This window comes from Plecotus auritus (assembly GCF_963455305.1).
Source record: "Plecotus auritus genome assembly, chromosome: 3".
Classification (NCBI taxonomy): domain Eukaryota; kingdom Metazoa; phylum Chordata; class Mammalia; order Chiroptera; family Vespertilionidae; genus Plecotus; species Plecotus auritus.
The window spans coordinates 164,598,553-164,615,607 of NC_137772.1; the positions used below are offsets into that span (position 1 = coordinate 164,598,553).

General features: G+C 50.0%; 1 protein-coding gene across 1 annotated transcript in view; it reads left to right on the forward strand.

The window, feature by feature from the left end:
* The window catches only part of PPM1H (protein phosphatase, Mg2+/Mn2+ dependent 1H), a 248,213-nt gene that overhangs the window by 156,224 nt on the left and 74,934 nt on the right, over nt 1-17,055 (forward strand). Inside the window, exon 5 of the mRNA XM_080659590.1 lies at nt 6,592-6,676. Coding sequence (XP_080515716.1) covers nt 6,592-6,676 — 85 coding nt within the window. The remainder of the gene's footprint in view (nt 1-6,591; nt 6,677-17,055) is intronic.

Below are 17,055 nucleotides of genomic sequence, written 5' to 3' on the forward strand. Positions count from 1 at the left end.
ACACATTTCCAATACCTTTGAAGGAGGCAGACGCTCCTGCGGCATCCGAACAGAATTCGCGAGGTCTGATGCGGTGTGACAAAGTGCATACCCCCTACCTTGTACTTTAGAATTGGCATCCCCTCTGTCAGAAAGGGCTTTCCAACTGGTTCCTCTTCTGTCACCTCGTCCCGGATCTCCTCCTCTGCTCTGGGAATGTGCGGTTTCACGTTGCGTTCGGAATCACTGGCCGCTGAAGAGTGTGTAATGGAATCAGGGCATCCCATGAATGTGCTCCACAGTGTTAGCTGTGGCTTTTGTGTGCAGCTCTGTTCCAAGGGGACGGGGGACACAGACGGATAACACGGAGGGGCTTCCTCGTCATGGGCTCCGTGTCCTCCAGGACTGACGAGAGGCACTGAGGTGCCTGCTCCCCTCCCAGCACTCCTGTCTTGCTTTCTGATCATTAGAACCGACGTGGTGGTGACTGCCACCTCCTGAGAAGAACAGTGGTCACTGGAGTCGTCCGTATTTCTCCACCCATGTATGTCAGGCTTCTTTTCAGAACCATTGAAATTTAGACCGAAAGGGCCCTGGCTGGTTTGGCTCAGTGGATAGAGCATCAGCCTGTGGACTGAAGGGTCCCAGGTTCAATTCCGGCCAAGGGCATATGCCTGGGTTGCGGGCTCCATCCCTGGTGTGGGGTGTGCAGGAGGCAGCCAATCAATGATTCTCTCTCATCATTGATGTTTCTATCACTCCCTCTCCCTTCCTTTCTGAAATCAATAAAAATATATATTTAAAAAAAAGAAAAGAAAAAGAAATTTAGACTGAAAGGTACCTAAGAAGTAACCTGGTCCCACCCTTCCCTTCATAGGCGAGGACACCAGTTCCCAGAGCTAAAGGTGCGTGTAGGGTGGGGCTGGCACCTGCCAGTTCTGACTCGCAGGCCTGTGCCGTGGACTTCGGAGCTGGGAGGGGGCCTGGCAGCAAGCCACGGCCCCACAGCGCCTGCCACTCGGTGCCTTGGCTCCACATTGTTACCTCCTGGCTGAGCCGCCAGAACTGCCAGCACCCAGGAAGGGCAGACACTGCCGAGCCTTCAGCTTCCATTTTTCTCTTGGCCAGTTACCCTTTTTGACTAACTTGAGGAACAAAATGTAGGTCTTTTGACTCCAGATTGTGACTGGGAGGGCATAAGTAGCAGGATTTTCCAGGAACTGTTCTCTGAACTCAAAATTCCCCTACGTTAGGAATAAATGGCCTTTATCCTCTCCTGTGGCTAACATCTGGGGTGTGGGGTGTGGAGAGAGCATTTTAAAAACTTCATATCGTTGCTTTACCTCCCCCTCCATCTGTGCACTTGACTCATAAAAACACATTAAACCTCATTCTTCACCGTATTATAGATAACGCCCCATCTATTATGTGAGACAAGATATTAAATGCAGCATATACATTCCAGTTACCGTCTCTGTGGGCGAAAGGCTAGCTTTCACTCCGGGGAATGTACTCAGGAAGCACCCGCTTTGTATGGTAAGGAATGCCAGGTGGGGTGGTTGCACCTGGCATTAATTACACCGGCCCGGTCCCTAGCAACTTCCTTCCTTAATCTCTGGCCAAACTCTGAGTGTCATTCCATTTCTGACCAGAGTCATATCCACAGGTCAGGACCTGAGGCCCCAAGAGAAGGGTCAGGGCAGGAGCCTAACTCTCCTCCATTCTTACTGCTGCCACAGCTGGCTTTCTTCTTAAGATTTCCTTAGGAGAAGCACCATAAAACAATGAAGAAGAAGATCCGAGGTATACCAGGGTCCCATCACGACAGAGTGCAGCGACGAAGGCATTCCCCTGCGTCAGCAGTGGTTGCCTTCACACGCCCTCCGCTCCCTTTGAACCCCTTCCCTCCACTGCCCTGCTCCAGATTGGGGACCGGCCCTCTGACAGATTGACCCTGGGATCAGAGAGGATGAAAGAGGGAAAGATCAAAAGGAAGCCGGGCATCACAGAGGAAGAGGCATCGTGATTTAGGGACTGAAGAGTTTGACTGCCAAAAGTGCTGTCCTCTTTAACTCTCGATGTCTCATAAAGGGAGAACTTGATAGTTCCAACAGATGTGGAGGACATTCTGCACACAGATGGATATGGATGTACTGACCTGTTGAAGAAGGTCGTTAGCTAGGGTTACCCCAGCGGTGAAGACTGGGACTGAATGCTGATACCTCCTTGTGTGTGAGTTGGAAATGTTAAAACAGAGTGAGCATAGAGGTGGCTACCTCCCCGCCCGCTGAGTCCACGGCCCTGCCTCGTGCTCCCTTACCTCCCAAGTCACTTTTTAGTGGTGCCTCAGCCAGTACAACATTTTTTTTAGGTCCTTTGTCTTTTTATAAAATCAATGAAATGGCATTATGGGTTTTTGAGAGCTCAGACTATACATATGGTTAGACAATTACAGATAATAATGTTGCTACTAAGAAAAATTTTGTTTGGAGCCTTTGCTCTGGATAAATAGTTCACCTACCCAAGTCAAGCTCTCTCTTCATTCATTTAATCACATATCCATCAGCAATGGTTACTGTGTCTGCCAGGGGTCAGGCACTGGGCGCTGGAGGTCCAGAGACAAGGACTGGACTCTGTCCAGAAGAGATCCTCAGGTAGTTAGCGACAACGTGGCAGCCAGCAGTGGCAGTGAGGACCTGCGGCTGCGGCACAGCTGGGCATACAGCGCCATGGGTGGGTCACAGAGAAGGGCGTGGAAGGAAAACCAGGAAGGCAGAGGCAAAGGGACCATTCTCAGAGAGGAATGGGCCGGCTAGAAGAAGGGAGAGGTAGAAGTATAAGGAGTGGCAAGGGTGGGGCTAAAGCTAGAAATATAGGCAAATACTAGTCAGTGAAGGAAGTCAGAAATTCTGGGAAGCATCCAGGGGCTTCAGGTAGGGGATGAGAACCATGCTTCACAACCACCTTGGTGACCATGTGGCTCGTGGGCCAGAGGGTGGGCCTGGGGCAGGGAGAGCAGGAGAGCTCCTGAGTCATGTGGACAAGTTCTGGATCGAGGCAGTGACAGTAGGAATCGAGGAGGGGGACAGATTCCCGTGCTGGTGAGAAGGTGAACTTTGCAGTACGTGGTGCCTGTTTGGACTTGCAGGGTGAGATGTCTGAAACGGCTCCCTGGTCTGGATGGGCAACCAGGTGAAAGTGAAGTGGTGGTGTCCCCTGCAACAGGACAGCTTTGGGGGGTGGTGGCGGTGGCATCTTGCATTAAGTCTGAGATGCCGGTGAATAGCCAAGGGCTGTCTGTTGGCAGGCGGCTGTTCCAGGCGGGAGTGCAGCAGGGACGTGTGGGCGGGAAAGGAGATTTGGAATCATCAGCACATGGAGCTATCGAAGCCGTTTGCTTATTTTGTAAATATCAGGGGCACACGATCAGGGCCGGCTTCATGGGTGCAAGACGTGGGTGCGTCACTCAGGCCTCCCTCTCGAAGGGCTCCACAATCAGTGTAAGGCTTTGCTGCCAGCATTTTAAAATTCTTATTAACCAGAGGCCCTGCGTTCTTATTTTGCACTGGACCCAGGAAATCATGTAGCCAGTCCTGCTTACAGTGGCCTGGCCCCGTGTGTAGCAGGGGGGCTGCAGTGTTGAGCAAGACAGACAGAGTTTTTAACCGGCTAGAGTGGAGGGTGGACAGTTAAGTCATCAAGAACAAAGTGTGATGTTTCTACATTAGAAGTACTAGGGTAAGGGAGCATGTAGGAGATCCCTCTAATCCTAGCCTTGGTGGTTAAGGAGTTAGGAAATGGGAGTGCCAGGGAGAGGGGGGAGAGAGACAAACGGTGGCCCGTGGAGAGGTCAGCAGGAGTGTCCTGGGGGTGGGAGGGAGACCAGGAAATGAGTATCCCAGGCGCTAGCACTGCAAGAGACTGTCCAGTGCTGCCCAGGTGCTGGGCGTGTGGTCGTGTCCAGTGGATATAGCAACCAAGAGGCCGCTTGGTGACTCGGGAGAGCAACTGGGCAAAGAGGGGCGAGAATGAATTCACCCCCGAGGGATCCATGGGGCGTGAGGAACAGACTCTGAGGTGGGCTTTGGGTTAGGAGAGTATCGTTTGTTTAGTTTTGGTTTTGTTTTATTTTAAACACAAGGTGCTCAGCGTGGTGTTGAACTCTGGGCAGAGCGAGGCTGGGAATACAGAGCGGGAGTAACTGACGTAGGGAAGACTGAGGAGGGGAGGGATGGAGGGACTCGCTCCATAGCTGAGGGAGCAGGTGCATTTCCAGGGGAGGCCCTCTTGGCTCTGTGGCGTCGATCCTGCTTTCTGTGTACGTGAGCATCTGCTGCCTCTTAGTTCTCTCTTTTTGCCTCAAATTCAAGGTAAAGTTTCTCCTAAGTTGTCTCATCTGGTCCTTCTCTCAGCAACTGTTCATGGGGCTCATGCTGAGCGGCGGGCACATGCCATGCATTTGGAATAGAACGAACAGAACAGACAGGTCCCCTACCTCCTGAACATGGGGTCCTGACCTGGGTGTGGCTCCTCCAAGGGTCCTCCCCAAGGACTCTCTCCGCCTCTTCCCGGGTTTCTGATACAATCCGATCTCACTTCCCTTCTCTTCTTTCAGTATCTTTTCCTTCCTTCCTGAATGCCCACCTTTCCTAGTTTGCGCCTGGAAGCTGGAATCCAGGGGCCACGTAGAGAAAGGGATGAGAAAGAGTTAAGACTATTTTTAAGCAACATTTTGAAACAGAAGGTTGCCTTTGGCACTTAATACGTAAGGACTTTTGCTCTAGTTCCCCAAGTTCTCATGGCCCTTTGTGCTACTTTAAGTGCGGGCCCTAACCTAGACCTTCCCTTCAAGTCTCTCCACCCTGTCAGACCCTCTACTCCCCAATTGTAGTTATTCTCCATTGGTGATGAGGACAAAGGCCGTTTGAATGGACTAGTTTGTGAATAGTGGATGCCACTTTTGAGTGGGGGGCGGTTGGTTGCATTTTACAAGTGGCCCTGGGTTTATAAGAAGGGCTCTTTAATGTGTCCTGCTTCTGGCAGCATAATAAAAGGAGTGATGCAAATACCAATGCCCGAGGCATCCCCTTCCCAGAGACAGCCCCTTCAGTGTTTCCATTTTCTCACAGTGTCCACCGTTTTCCTCTTAGGCCGAAAATTCTCTAAAGCCCCCAAGATTTTTATTGCCCTCTCCTCCCTCGCCTGCCCCCCTCCACCGGTTTCTATGACAGCAGCCACTGGGCACAGGTGGGAAGGGGTTGGGGCGGGGATTGCCACAGCTGCGGCCATTTGTAGGGACTGTTTCTAAGTTTGGGAACAGCCTCTGGAGGGGAGGGAGCAGTGCCAGGCCTTCTTGGCACAAAGAACGTGGCCTCCCCCGGAGCCAACGCGGCGTCGCCTGGAGCTGAGCTCGGCACAGGCGCGTCATGTCCGGGGGCTCCGGCGTGTCCTCGTGCCTCAGGTGTGTCCACGGGCCTTTGTGTCTGTGGCCTTCCCAGGGCAGTGTGCCAGGCCTCCTCTCTGGCCGCCTGCTAACAGGGAGCTTTGGGTTTGAACAGGATGCAGTTCCCAAGCCACTTCCATTTGTCGTAGGAATGGCAGCGTCCCACCACAGCCCGTCGCTCGCTGGGAAGTGGCTGTCAGGAACACTTCAGAACGGTCTAAGAACAGGAGGCCCCGCCGGGAATGGGCCTCGGAGAGGCGGCTCCACGGTTATGGGCCCTGCAGCCCCTCCTTGAGACATCTGCTTTGGGGAGCTCTGTTCTCTCAAAAGTCCTGGAGTCAGCAGTAGCTCTTGGACACATTTGGGGCCGGGGGCGGGTGCGGGCGTGAATTTACTGAACTTGCACGCGGGATGAGAGTGGATTTTCCAGGGCCCAGGATGTCACCCTGAAACTCAGGAGCTTCAAATCTGGGCGTTTTCAGAGTCTGATGAGCCTGTGGGTTGCTTGGATCTCCCTACGATGCATATTCTATACAGTAAGTCCAGGGCAGCACCTGAGAAGTCTGTATTTCTAGGAGGTTCCAAGGTGAGGCCGGTACTACTGGCTCGCAGACACTGAGCAGCCGGGATCTAGAGCTGTACTGTCGACTGCATTACGCACTAGCCACTTGTCACTGCATGAACTTAAAGCTAAATTAATTAAAATAAAATAATTCCATTTCTCAGTGGCACTGACCACCACTCAGACGCTCAGTACCCTACGTGGCAGCCAGGTAGGACAGCACAGATGAAAACATTCCCGTTACCCCAGAAAGCTCCATTGGAGAATGCTAGTCTGTAGTGAGCCCCTGTTGCATCACCCATGCACTCACCCCTGTGTTCACTGAGCATCTACTACGTGGTGAGCCCCAGAGCTGGGCATTAATGTATGTGTCCAGTGAGCAGACAAAGGGCACACAAGCTCCCTGGAGTGTGATGTTCTCACAGAACTGACACCTGCGTTGTGTCCTCGTGTGCGGTAGAGTTGGTCACGAGGAACGTTTTCCCGGAGGTTGGAGGAGAAAGTCTCCCGCTGGCGTTTGATGTGTGTTCTCAACCAAGCTGGGAGTGAACACAGAATCGGGGCACCTCGGAGATCGGCTGCTGACCATGCATTTTCACCGTTGCAGGGCCATCATCGTCAGAAATGGAGAAATCATCCCCATGTCTTCGGAATTCACCCCCGAGACGGAGCGCCAGCGACTCCAATACCTGGTAAGAGTCCCGTGGGTCTGGCAGAGCGCGCTGGCGTCAGGGGGGCATCCGGGCTGTTGGGGAGGAACACGTTGTTCCTCACATGGGAGCGGGCCCACAGCAGTCGAACGACATATGGTATGAGCTCCCCCACACACACCTTCCGATCACACATCCTGCTCCGTGTGTGACGACACACGCCACCTCCGTGAATTTATTATTGCGGCTGATTTTCTCCCATCTGTGGCCAAACGCATGCTCAGTTTCTTCTTCTTTTTTTCCCCGCCCCCACAGGACTAAATCTTTATAAAGCGTGATCACACTGAAATAAATAACATCGCTTAGTCATTGGAAACCAGTTTTTTTATTTTAAAAAGTAGAAAGTACTAGGATGCTTTTGATTGAAACTCTCAGAAACCCCTATGTCATTGTCTAAACAGTGAGGACATCTGTGTTTTCAGTGTTCCGTGTTTGGAAGGTCTCCAGCATTCGTGATCTAGTGGCTCAGTATTTCACTGAGGATGTGATTCCCCCTCTCCCTGCGCCAGCCTCGGGGCTGGCTTTTTGTCCGGATGGTGGCAGTTGGGATGCAGTCACTCAAGGTATTCCCTCAGGTGCAGCAGTGACCCAGAGGAAGTTAAAGGGTGACCCTGCACCACAAGCCTCCGGTAGACAGGAGAGCATTGCTCTGCTTCCCTTCATGGGTTGGTGTGTGCAATAGGAAGTGCGGGGTTGAGGAGCGCAGACCCCTTCTTCCTCGGCCTGCCGCTCACTTGAATTTAAACAGGGGGCTCGGCCCGAATCCCACGGTGAGGAGGACGGCAGCCCGAGATCCTGCTGACTGGCCACTCACTCCATGCCCCGGTGTGAAGTCTCCAGGATCCTTTGGAACAGATGCAGTGTCAGAAAATGTTTCTGCCCTGAAAATAAATTCTCCACGTAGATCACTGTCTTTGGGGTGAAATGGTGAGAGGGCTGGAGGAGAGGGGGCTGTTTGGTTTTTCAGAGCTTGAGAATTTTTGCTTCACTTGGAGATTTGTGTTTTCTGGAAAACAGAACAGACACACTTCCCTGACTTCAAATGACAGAGGCAGGGGCAGGGTGAGCATCTCAGTTCAGTGGCTTTGCTCGTCCTCCTAGATTACCTTTGCTGGGGCGTCTTTGGGGACTCGCTGTGCGAAGCGTTTTGTGGGTGAAGCACTTCCTTGGCAGCTGGCTTTCTTTTTGGAGAACATGATCCTCTGCGCTTAGACAAGAATTGATCCCGGCTCCTCAAAAAGGACTTGTTTGTGTCTCAGCGTTTCAGCAGGTGTGTGAATGGCCAGGATTTGATTACTTTGTTCAGTTGGCAGTTCCCTCAATTTTCTCGTCTGTCCTTTTCTTTGTTTTACTCAATAAGTAAGCTCTGTTGCTTTGGGTAGCTGCCTGGTACATAAAACAGCTGGCATCCAGCACGCTGTGGAGACATTTCTTCCCTCTTTGCCAGCGATGGTTTTCTAACCTTCCTGTTGTTTCCAAGCAGATGCACTGCTCCCAGGAGCCCAGACCTTAGAGCCCTTCATCTTCTGTGCAGGCTGGGCAGGCAGGGTCCTGCAGCACCCACGGGGGTCCTCATTCTGGGCCCACTCTGTTACCGGCCAGTTGGGTAGCCTTGTGCGAGTCTCAGCATTTCCAGACCTCGAATTGTCCCTTAGAAGGGGAGAACTAGATCAGAGGGTCAGCAAGGCCCTTCACACTGCAGGGTGTCTTCCAGGCAGAGTTCATACCCACTGGCCTCCTTGCCATCTCTCTGGTGTCCTCCAATCCGTCTTCCCCAAGCCACACACGTGGTCTAATCGCGGCCTCCTCACTCCCGCCTAAAAACCTTTGGCTTCCTATCGTGCACAGAATGCAGGCCACCCTTGGCAGACCCAGAATCCTCGTCCCCACCCTCTGCTCCAGCATCATCACGGCTACTCCCGCTGAGGCCATCGTGCCCGGGCGTCAGCACAGACCACCGTCTTCCATGTACAGGACACACCGTGACCTCGCCAACCTCCGTGCCTTTGGAAATGTGCACTGCCTAAATGACCCTTCTCCTCTCTGCCAGGAAAATGCCTCCTCATTCTTTGAGATCCCAAAGCAAATGTCACTCCCTCTGGGAAGTGTCCCCGAACCTCCCGCCCCAGGTCAGTCCCCAGTGCTCATACAGCACTGTGTGAGCTTATAGTATGGTATAGGCTATTTTGCCTCCCCTTACAGACTGAGTCCTGGAGGACCGGCCCCTTACTTAGTCACCTCACATCGCCAGGACCAGTGTTACAGAAGTTACCAGGCGGCGGAAGACCAAACAGCCAGGCACTCAGAAGATTCAGAAAATGCACTTTCATTTCAGGAGCGCCTGTGCTGTGACTCAGGGGAATCAGTTTCCCAAAGCTGAGCACCGAATGTGGGGGAGGGGCGGGCGGGCGTGTTCCCTTTTATCCCCCTAGTTTCTTTGTCTCCCAAATATGGACCAGGCTTCCGGACTTTTCGCGGGCCTTTGCGGCCCCTGTGACGGTCGTAAGGGGGGACGTGAGAGAGCAACCAAGACCCCATCTGGCGCCAGCAGTCAGACCCCGCTCTGGGGCTGTGAATGGTTATAGCTCCTGTTAAGATAAGCGTTCAGGGAAACAGGTTTTGCAAGTCTAGCTAGGACACAAGCGGAAATGGGGTTGGGGCTAGCAAGCATATGCATGGAAGGCAGGTTGTGGGGGCTCAAGCTGCCTTCACACCAATACAGAGGAGGTACCGACGCGGGATCTGTTGGCTGACTGGTGTCTAGATCATGACCACACAGCACTTTCCCCTCCACTTTCCCCCGAAACCTATCTCAGCAGCACCCGTGCCTCCCAAGCCTTGACGGCAATTCATCCCCTCCTTGCCCCTGAGTGGAAACTAGTTCCTGTTTTCCTGCTAGAAGCAATGGGTAATAATCCCAGGTTAGCTTTTTAAATTTTGAAATAATTTCACATTTTCATGTTACAAGAATGATGCAAAAAAACCTCAAAACGTTGACTTTTGAGGAGGGATCGGAATGCTGACATGTTTCAGATTCCTGAGTATCAGTCGTCTATTTTGGGATGGCTTCAGCTCTCAGCTTTGTCACGCAACGAGGCTGTGATGTCAGCGAGGCCCTTTACCAAGCCCAGCTTCGCCGTCTGCAGTAGGTATAGAAAACCTCAGAAGGCAGGTGTACGGGTTAAATGAAATCACATAGGCAGATTCTTCTGTGGGACCCAGTACTCATTTGGTATTATTTGATGCATCAAAGTCTTGACTCTTCAAATCTTACTGGCCCACAAACCACAGTAATAATTTTCTTCCTCTTTTTACTTAGTAATCACTCCTGATATTCCTAAAAGTAATGTGTGTTTTGGTGTTGCTCTTGAACAATTAGTGTGGACATTATTAGTTCCCAGACCTGAGCCTAATGTCTGAATTTCTAAAAGGGAAGCACACTGTCCCCCTTCTCTTTAATCCTTGCTCCTAAACCAGGTAGGTTTCTCATGAAAGCTCTTCTCCCCCGACAACAGGAGTGTGAGTGCATAAAATAAGAAATATCCTGGTTGTCCACTGTTTTCTTGTGTAGGAGTCTAAGAATGTACGCTTTGAAATAAACAAATCCAGTGGTAATAGTCACGTGACCGATGATGCGAACCTTTGTGAAGTATTTGAATTAGGGGATTTATAGCATACAATAACCTTGTGGTGAAATCTTTACAGTAAAGTATTGAAAGAATTAGAATGTTTTCAGGGTAAAATCTTGAAGAGGATATCAGTGTGACCTGGACTTCTCTCAGCCCAGCCCCGGCCTGGGCTGTGTGACCTCAAGTCCCCCACTCGGGATCTCCGCATCTCCTTTTCTCCTCAGTGGGATCATGGAATACTTCTCATGAGATAGTCATCATATGTTCTGAAATTGATATGAGAAGTAATCCCATGGTAATATAAAATACACGACCGGCAGTCCTCGGGTTACGTCGGACTTGACGTACGTTGTTTCGTGGTTACGTCGCCATTTCCCGTTTATAAAAAAATAAATAAAAAGTTCTGTCATTTCGATGTATGTACATATGTGCTTTATGTTTATTATTTATTTACCACAAGTAAAGGTCAGGAATTGTTATCTTTCTTTTAAATTTTGTTTACTGTTTCACTTCATTACTGCTGTGTATGTGCTCCAGGTGAGTGACGTAGGTGCTTATGTAGGTGGGTTCTGACTTAGGGCGAAAATCGCGTTACGTCGCGCCCCAGGAACGGATCTCCGACGTAACCCGAGGACCTACTGTATATTTCTTATAATTTTGAGTGCACCGAATTTTACCCAATTTTTTTGGAAACTTTTTTCTGGAACTAATTGTGAAGCAGTTTAGTGTAATGATAGTTGTATCCTTTACACGATTTAAACAAGTGAGTACATAGCTGGGGAGTTAACAGTGTAGTCTTTATTCTTAGGTCAAATTAAATTTTATTTTTATGAGGTGTGAAGAAACACTTACGATAGAATTATTAAAACCTCTAGGTCCTTAGAGACGTGGTTTGAGCAGCTGTCTGCAGTCCCAGGGCTGTTTGACTAGTAGAAATGGTTAATGGTTTTCTTGGATGGAGGGAAGGCTGGGAGCCCTTGGTACGAGGACCATTTGGATCCGTGTGCAGAGGAATGTCCTTGGTATGCACGGTCTAGATTTGGGGGATTATGGGGCTGGAAGCAGATTATAGGATGATGGATGTGGCAGGCACGTTCATTGTGTTTGGTCTCCCATGCTGACCTCGAGGGCCCTTCCTGCATCGCCCAGTGTAATGTGAACTTTGCTCCGTGGATTCCTGGGCCGGTGATTAATCAAGCAGGCTTGTGGGTTTGACGTGTTCACACAGAATGTGGCAGGTGTGTGATGAAGGGGCTGGGCTGACTTCTGCCCCCACAGCTGGGCAGGGCTGATGATCCCAGAGTCACGAATAAGCCTTGCTCTTCTGCGGGGCTTTATTTTTATTAATGTTTCCCAGGTGATTGAAATGAAACACTAAGGGGTCCAGCAAACTAGACAGAATGTGTGGGTGGAGTCAAGGCCCAGATAGGCGGGAATGCAGTCCACTCCATAAGCATTTCTCAGCAGAGCTCACCACAGGCGTGAGGGTGACGGCTCCCCTTCCCTTCTGCTGGGCATATTTTAAACTCTGATTTGATTACATTAAGATGTGCTGATACCATCAAACCTTCAACAGTGTACTTCTGTCCTTGTGGGTACTCCAGCCTGCAGCTGTTTTGCATCAAGGGCAGCATAAGGTAGAGATGAAGTGGGTTTCAGATACACATTTGGTTCGCCCAAGTGCAGTATTATTGAGATGATTTCTTGTGGTGTCCTTGGACCTGCCCCGGCCTCCTACACCGAGTCTGGTTCTTCTGTCAGCCAGTTGATTCCCTAGTGCTGGGCTCGGCTGGGTTTCAGAGTTATCTTCCAAAAAGTGTACTCCTTCCCTGAGCCTGAACTTGCTTTTTAAGACAGGAGGGCTCAGCGGTTGAGCGTTGACCTATGAACCAGGAGGTAACAGTTCGATTCCCAGTCAGGGCACATGCCCAGGTTGCGGGCTCGATCCCCAGTGTGGGGCATGCAGGAGGCAGCCGATCAAGGATTCTCTCTCATCACCGATGTTTCTATGTCTCTGTCTCCCTCTCCCTTCTTCTCTGAAATCAATAAATATATATATATATACATATATATATATATATATATATATATATATATTATTATTATTATTATTATTTAAAGACAGGAGGCTATAGCCGGGAGAATGAAGTATGCTAGTGAGTAAATGTGATAGACCTGCCACCTCGACATCACACCTGACCTTGAGAGCAGGTGGTCACATCTGAGAGTCTGGCTTCCGTCATCCAGAAGCGACTTCACCACCGCTTTGCTCTGCTCAATGACTGAGTCATGGAAAACATCACTCCAATCCCCATTGAACCCCCTTTCACAAACTGCATATGAGTTTTGAAATGTCCAGTGGGAAAAATGGCAGGCTACCGTAGTTGACATTTTTCATACTGACTGTAGATCCCACTGATTACACAGGTGTTACCAAGAAGCCAGGGCGTTAGAGCACCAGCGGGCACTGCCCAGGCATTTGGAGGCACAGCTTCCATTCATCTGCCCCGGGAGCCCTGCCTGGCTCCAGGGAGACTCTGAGACACTCACCCTTATCATTGACCCCCACCACTTCCAGGGCCCTGATTTTGAAAATGAGTATAAAGGGACATTTTGTTTATTCCAGGTTGGGGAGAGTCAGAGACTTGATGCCGAGGCATTATGAACCTACTATGTAGACCTAGGAAGGTACATTACATACGGCAGAACACAAATCAGCATGAGAATGTATCCCTAAATTTTCTTCTTTAAAAATAAATTCATCTTTTCTGCACAGTTGCTACGCACATACACTGTTCAGACTCTCTAAAACCCCCTGTCCCTCTACCCAACATTCTGAATAAAAAGTTGGGCGCATAAAGTCAGAGCCATCTGTCCACAGGGTCCCTTAAGAATTGCCTGGGTGTAAAGAAGCGAGGTAATATCAGGCCCCCTTTAAATAAGGTCAGGTTCATTCTGCTTTGAGAGGTAGGTGGGATTCACTGAGGCTTTTTAGGGCAAACATTTAACTGGCTATCACATATTTTCTGTGCCTTAGTTGCTTCCTCTGTGACACAAGGTAATTGCAGGACCCTCACAGGATGGTGTGAGGATTAATGCAGTATTAACTGCAATATGTGTAATGTGCTTACAACACTGAATAGTTCAGAGACCAAGTAAAACCTCTTAGTTTTCAAATCTAACTATATGGGAAGGACTTTTTCATGGCCATCCTGCCATTGGGACCACGTCTGTGACCTTTTATACAATGTCTAAGTTCCATTTGCATATGCAGAGAGATCCCAGATATGCAGGCATATCCTTTTTTGCTGACATGAGTCATTCTTTCTTCAAATGAATGTCTTTCCTCTGGTTTTTACTTAGGAAGAAAAAGCATTAGGCAAATGAATATGAAATTTGGGAATGAATATGTTTTATGGGAATGAATAGTTTTTACCCCTTATTCCGTACATTAAACTGTGTAGAGTTGACAGATCTAGGCAATTTTGTGTAACATGTCCATTTGAATACCAGTTTCCATGAGGGATTCTTTATCATAAGATAGAAATTTTATGATTTGCGTTATTTTAGGGGCATGCTCCTTCCCTCTGGTTGATCCCATGCAAAATTTAAACGTGAACCTTTCTTGACATCCACATAAACCAGACAGAATTTCATCAGCATTCACTTCTATTATAGCTTATAGACACAAGCTTGTTTCTTATTATTTTGAGATTTTTAAGGACAAATTAAGACAGAAAATTCTTTAGGAAAGAGTCTAACCCATGCATATTTAGATCTCAGCCATTTCACCTTTTTCTTCCTCCCTTCCCCTTCCCCTTCCCCCTTTCCCCTCCCCCCTTCCTTCCTCCCTTCCTCCCCTTCTTCCTTCCTTCCTTCCCCCCCCAAACCAATACACTCCGTCTCTACCCTGTAAGCCAGGCGGGCAGCCTGGGCTCCGGAGGAGCTGTCCGTGTGATGTTAGTGTGACTGTTTGTGGGCACCAGCGGTTTGGCTGACGTTATTAATTTCATTTCATCTGTGACCTTAGACTTTCTCTCATGGTAAATCATCTTGAAATGGATGACTTCCAGTTCTCCTCTCATGTAATCTGACGAGGTTTATTCCCCCTTAAGGGCAAGAAAGAGGATAAATTGCTTAATTATTTTAAAGATTTGTGTTAAACACTGAAAACCCTCATTTTGATAACTTCCTTTCAAATATTGAGAGGCCTGAAGATTTTTTTAAAAAATGAACGCAGATACAAGTTTTCTAGCTAGAGGCCTTGACGAAATATTCCCTGTTACGGAATCTGCTCTCCCGTTTGACACGAGTGTTTTTACTTTCCGTATTCTGCTGATGGGAGTGGAAATTGGGACAACTACTTTGAAAAAGGGTTTGGCAGTGACTTTGAAAGCTGGACAGTCACTCCTAGGTGTGTACCTAAGCCAGGTGTGCCCAGGCGTCACCAGGAGACTAGAACGTGCACACACACGGCCCTGTCTATAACAGCCCAGACGGGCACGGTCCCAGGGCCCGGGGAGCAGGATGGGTGGGTGGATGCGGCAGTCACGGGTGAATGCTGCGCAGCCCCTGCACGAGCACGCCGTAGTACACACGGTGACATGGATGGATCTCACAGGCCTCACGTCCAGCGAGGGGGGCTGTGCCTAGGGTTCCATAGGGATAGAGAGGCGGCAACACCAGCCTGGAGGATAGGATCCTGCTTCCCTTTGGGGAGCCCCAGTGATCAGACAGGATCCTGACCCCAGGGTGCTGGCAGCGCTGTTTGTTGATCTGGGTGTCAGTGCCATGAGTGTGTTCAATTTGTGAAAATTCATCAACCTGTACACCTGTGATAGAGCACCTTCCTGTGTATATATGTATTTTTTTCATTGAAAAAAAAGTTTTTATAAAAAGTACTTTCACTGTATTTAGCTGTGTATGGCCCTTTGCAGGAAGGGCCCTCCTTGGTGCCCTACAGGAGCCCAAGGTGAGAGGCAGACAGGTTACATTCCTGCCGCCTCTGCCCCTCCTCACACCGGCCACTTCCTGCCTCCTTGCATCTGCTCTTGCCGCCCAGGCCCCGGAGCCCTTGCTTGACCAACTCCCAGATCCTTTTCAGATTCCCTCCCCATTCTTCGTCCCTTTGCCTGCGGATATCTCCGTTTCTCCTCAGTCTCCCCACGGGTGTGTGAGCTCTGACCAGAGCACCCTCCTCTTTTCTTCTTTGAATTCATAGCCCTTGGTGCCTGGCCGCTCAGGAGCTCATGTGTTAGATGCACACATTCCTTTGGCTTGATACCCCCAAACCTGGGATGGTCTCCTCATTGGCCGACACCACTCACTGGCAAGCTCACAACAAGGCATCAGGAATAAAAGTTATCAAACGGAGGAAGCATTTTATGCTCCCCAGCAGCTAGCTTGGAGTCAGCTCAGGACCCATCTTCACAATGTCCCCAGGAAGCCCGTGCTCCCGTCTCCTCCCGTAACCTTTACACACACGTCACTGTCCCACTGTCCGGGATCCTGGTTCCTGCTTCCGCTCCCTTCCTCTCCCTGCCTTGCCAAGGTGCTCACAGCTCTTCCCCAGCCTGGAGGGTGGGGCTCAGGACCCTGTGCTGTGGAGGAGACAGACCTGGCTGACATTCCTCACCCACTCTCCAAAAAGTGTCTCCTCTTCCAGCCTGCTCCCCTCCTGTCTGCTCCAGCCCCTCCGCAACGCTGAGGCTCCCTCTAAGGTCCCAGTGCGGTGTTCACCCCCTGCCCCCTGGAAGCTGGCTGCTGCCCAGGGCTAGAGAGGAGAGAGGTCAGAAGAACACGTCCAGTACCCTGGCCCCAGCCCTGCTGTCCAGCCACTTCTTGGCACAGCGGGTACTCCATCATCCTCTCCTGAGAGACGGCTCTCCTTCTTGTCACTGGCAGATGTAATCCTGTCTGGAAGCTTCTTCTCAGCTGCCCAGACCCTGAGTGACAAGGACATGTCCTGCCCTCTGCTTAGCATCCCTGTGTTCTCCAGAGCCCTAGGACCCTGGGTGAGCAGCCTTTGGTTTTGCCAGAGCAGTGGTTCCCAAGCTTCCCCCAGGCGCCATGTGGCACACACATGAACTCCAGGTGTACCTCCTCCCCGCCTCCCCCTCAGGAGCACGCTGTCATGTTTCCTTGAGGGAAAGCCTCAAATTTTAGGATAAAAAAAATGGAGGTACAACAAGTGGTCCATTTTTTCACATGGGGCATGCCAGCGCATTTTAAATTAGATTTTAGTATAAACCAATTTTCTAGATTTCTAGTTGGCATGCTTATTAGTAGAAAAGAGAAATAACATTATTTAGCTATTCTTAGGGTCATGAAATATCATGGGATTTTAAATGATAGAATTGTAGCCCTAGCTGGTTTGGCTCAGTGGATAGAGCATTGGCCCATGGACTGCAGGGTCCTGGTTTGATTCTGGTCAAGGGCACATGCCTGGGTTGCGGGCTCGATCCCCAGTAGGGGCTTGCAGGAGGCAGCCAATCAATGCTTCTCTCTCACCATTGATGTTTCTCTTTCTCTCTCTCTCTCTCTCTCTCTCTCTCTCTCTCTCTCTCTCTCTCTCTCTCTCTCTCTCCCCCTCCCTCCCTCTCTGAAATCAAATCAATAAAAACATATTTTAAAAAATAATAATAAATAAATGGTATAACTGCATCCACCTACCTACCCACACATGTGGTTTTACAGGGAGGAACTGGTCAAATTACAAAGTTAGCTAAATCC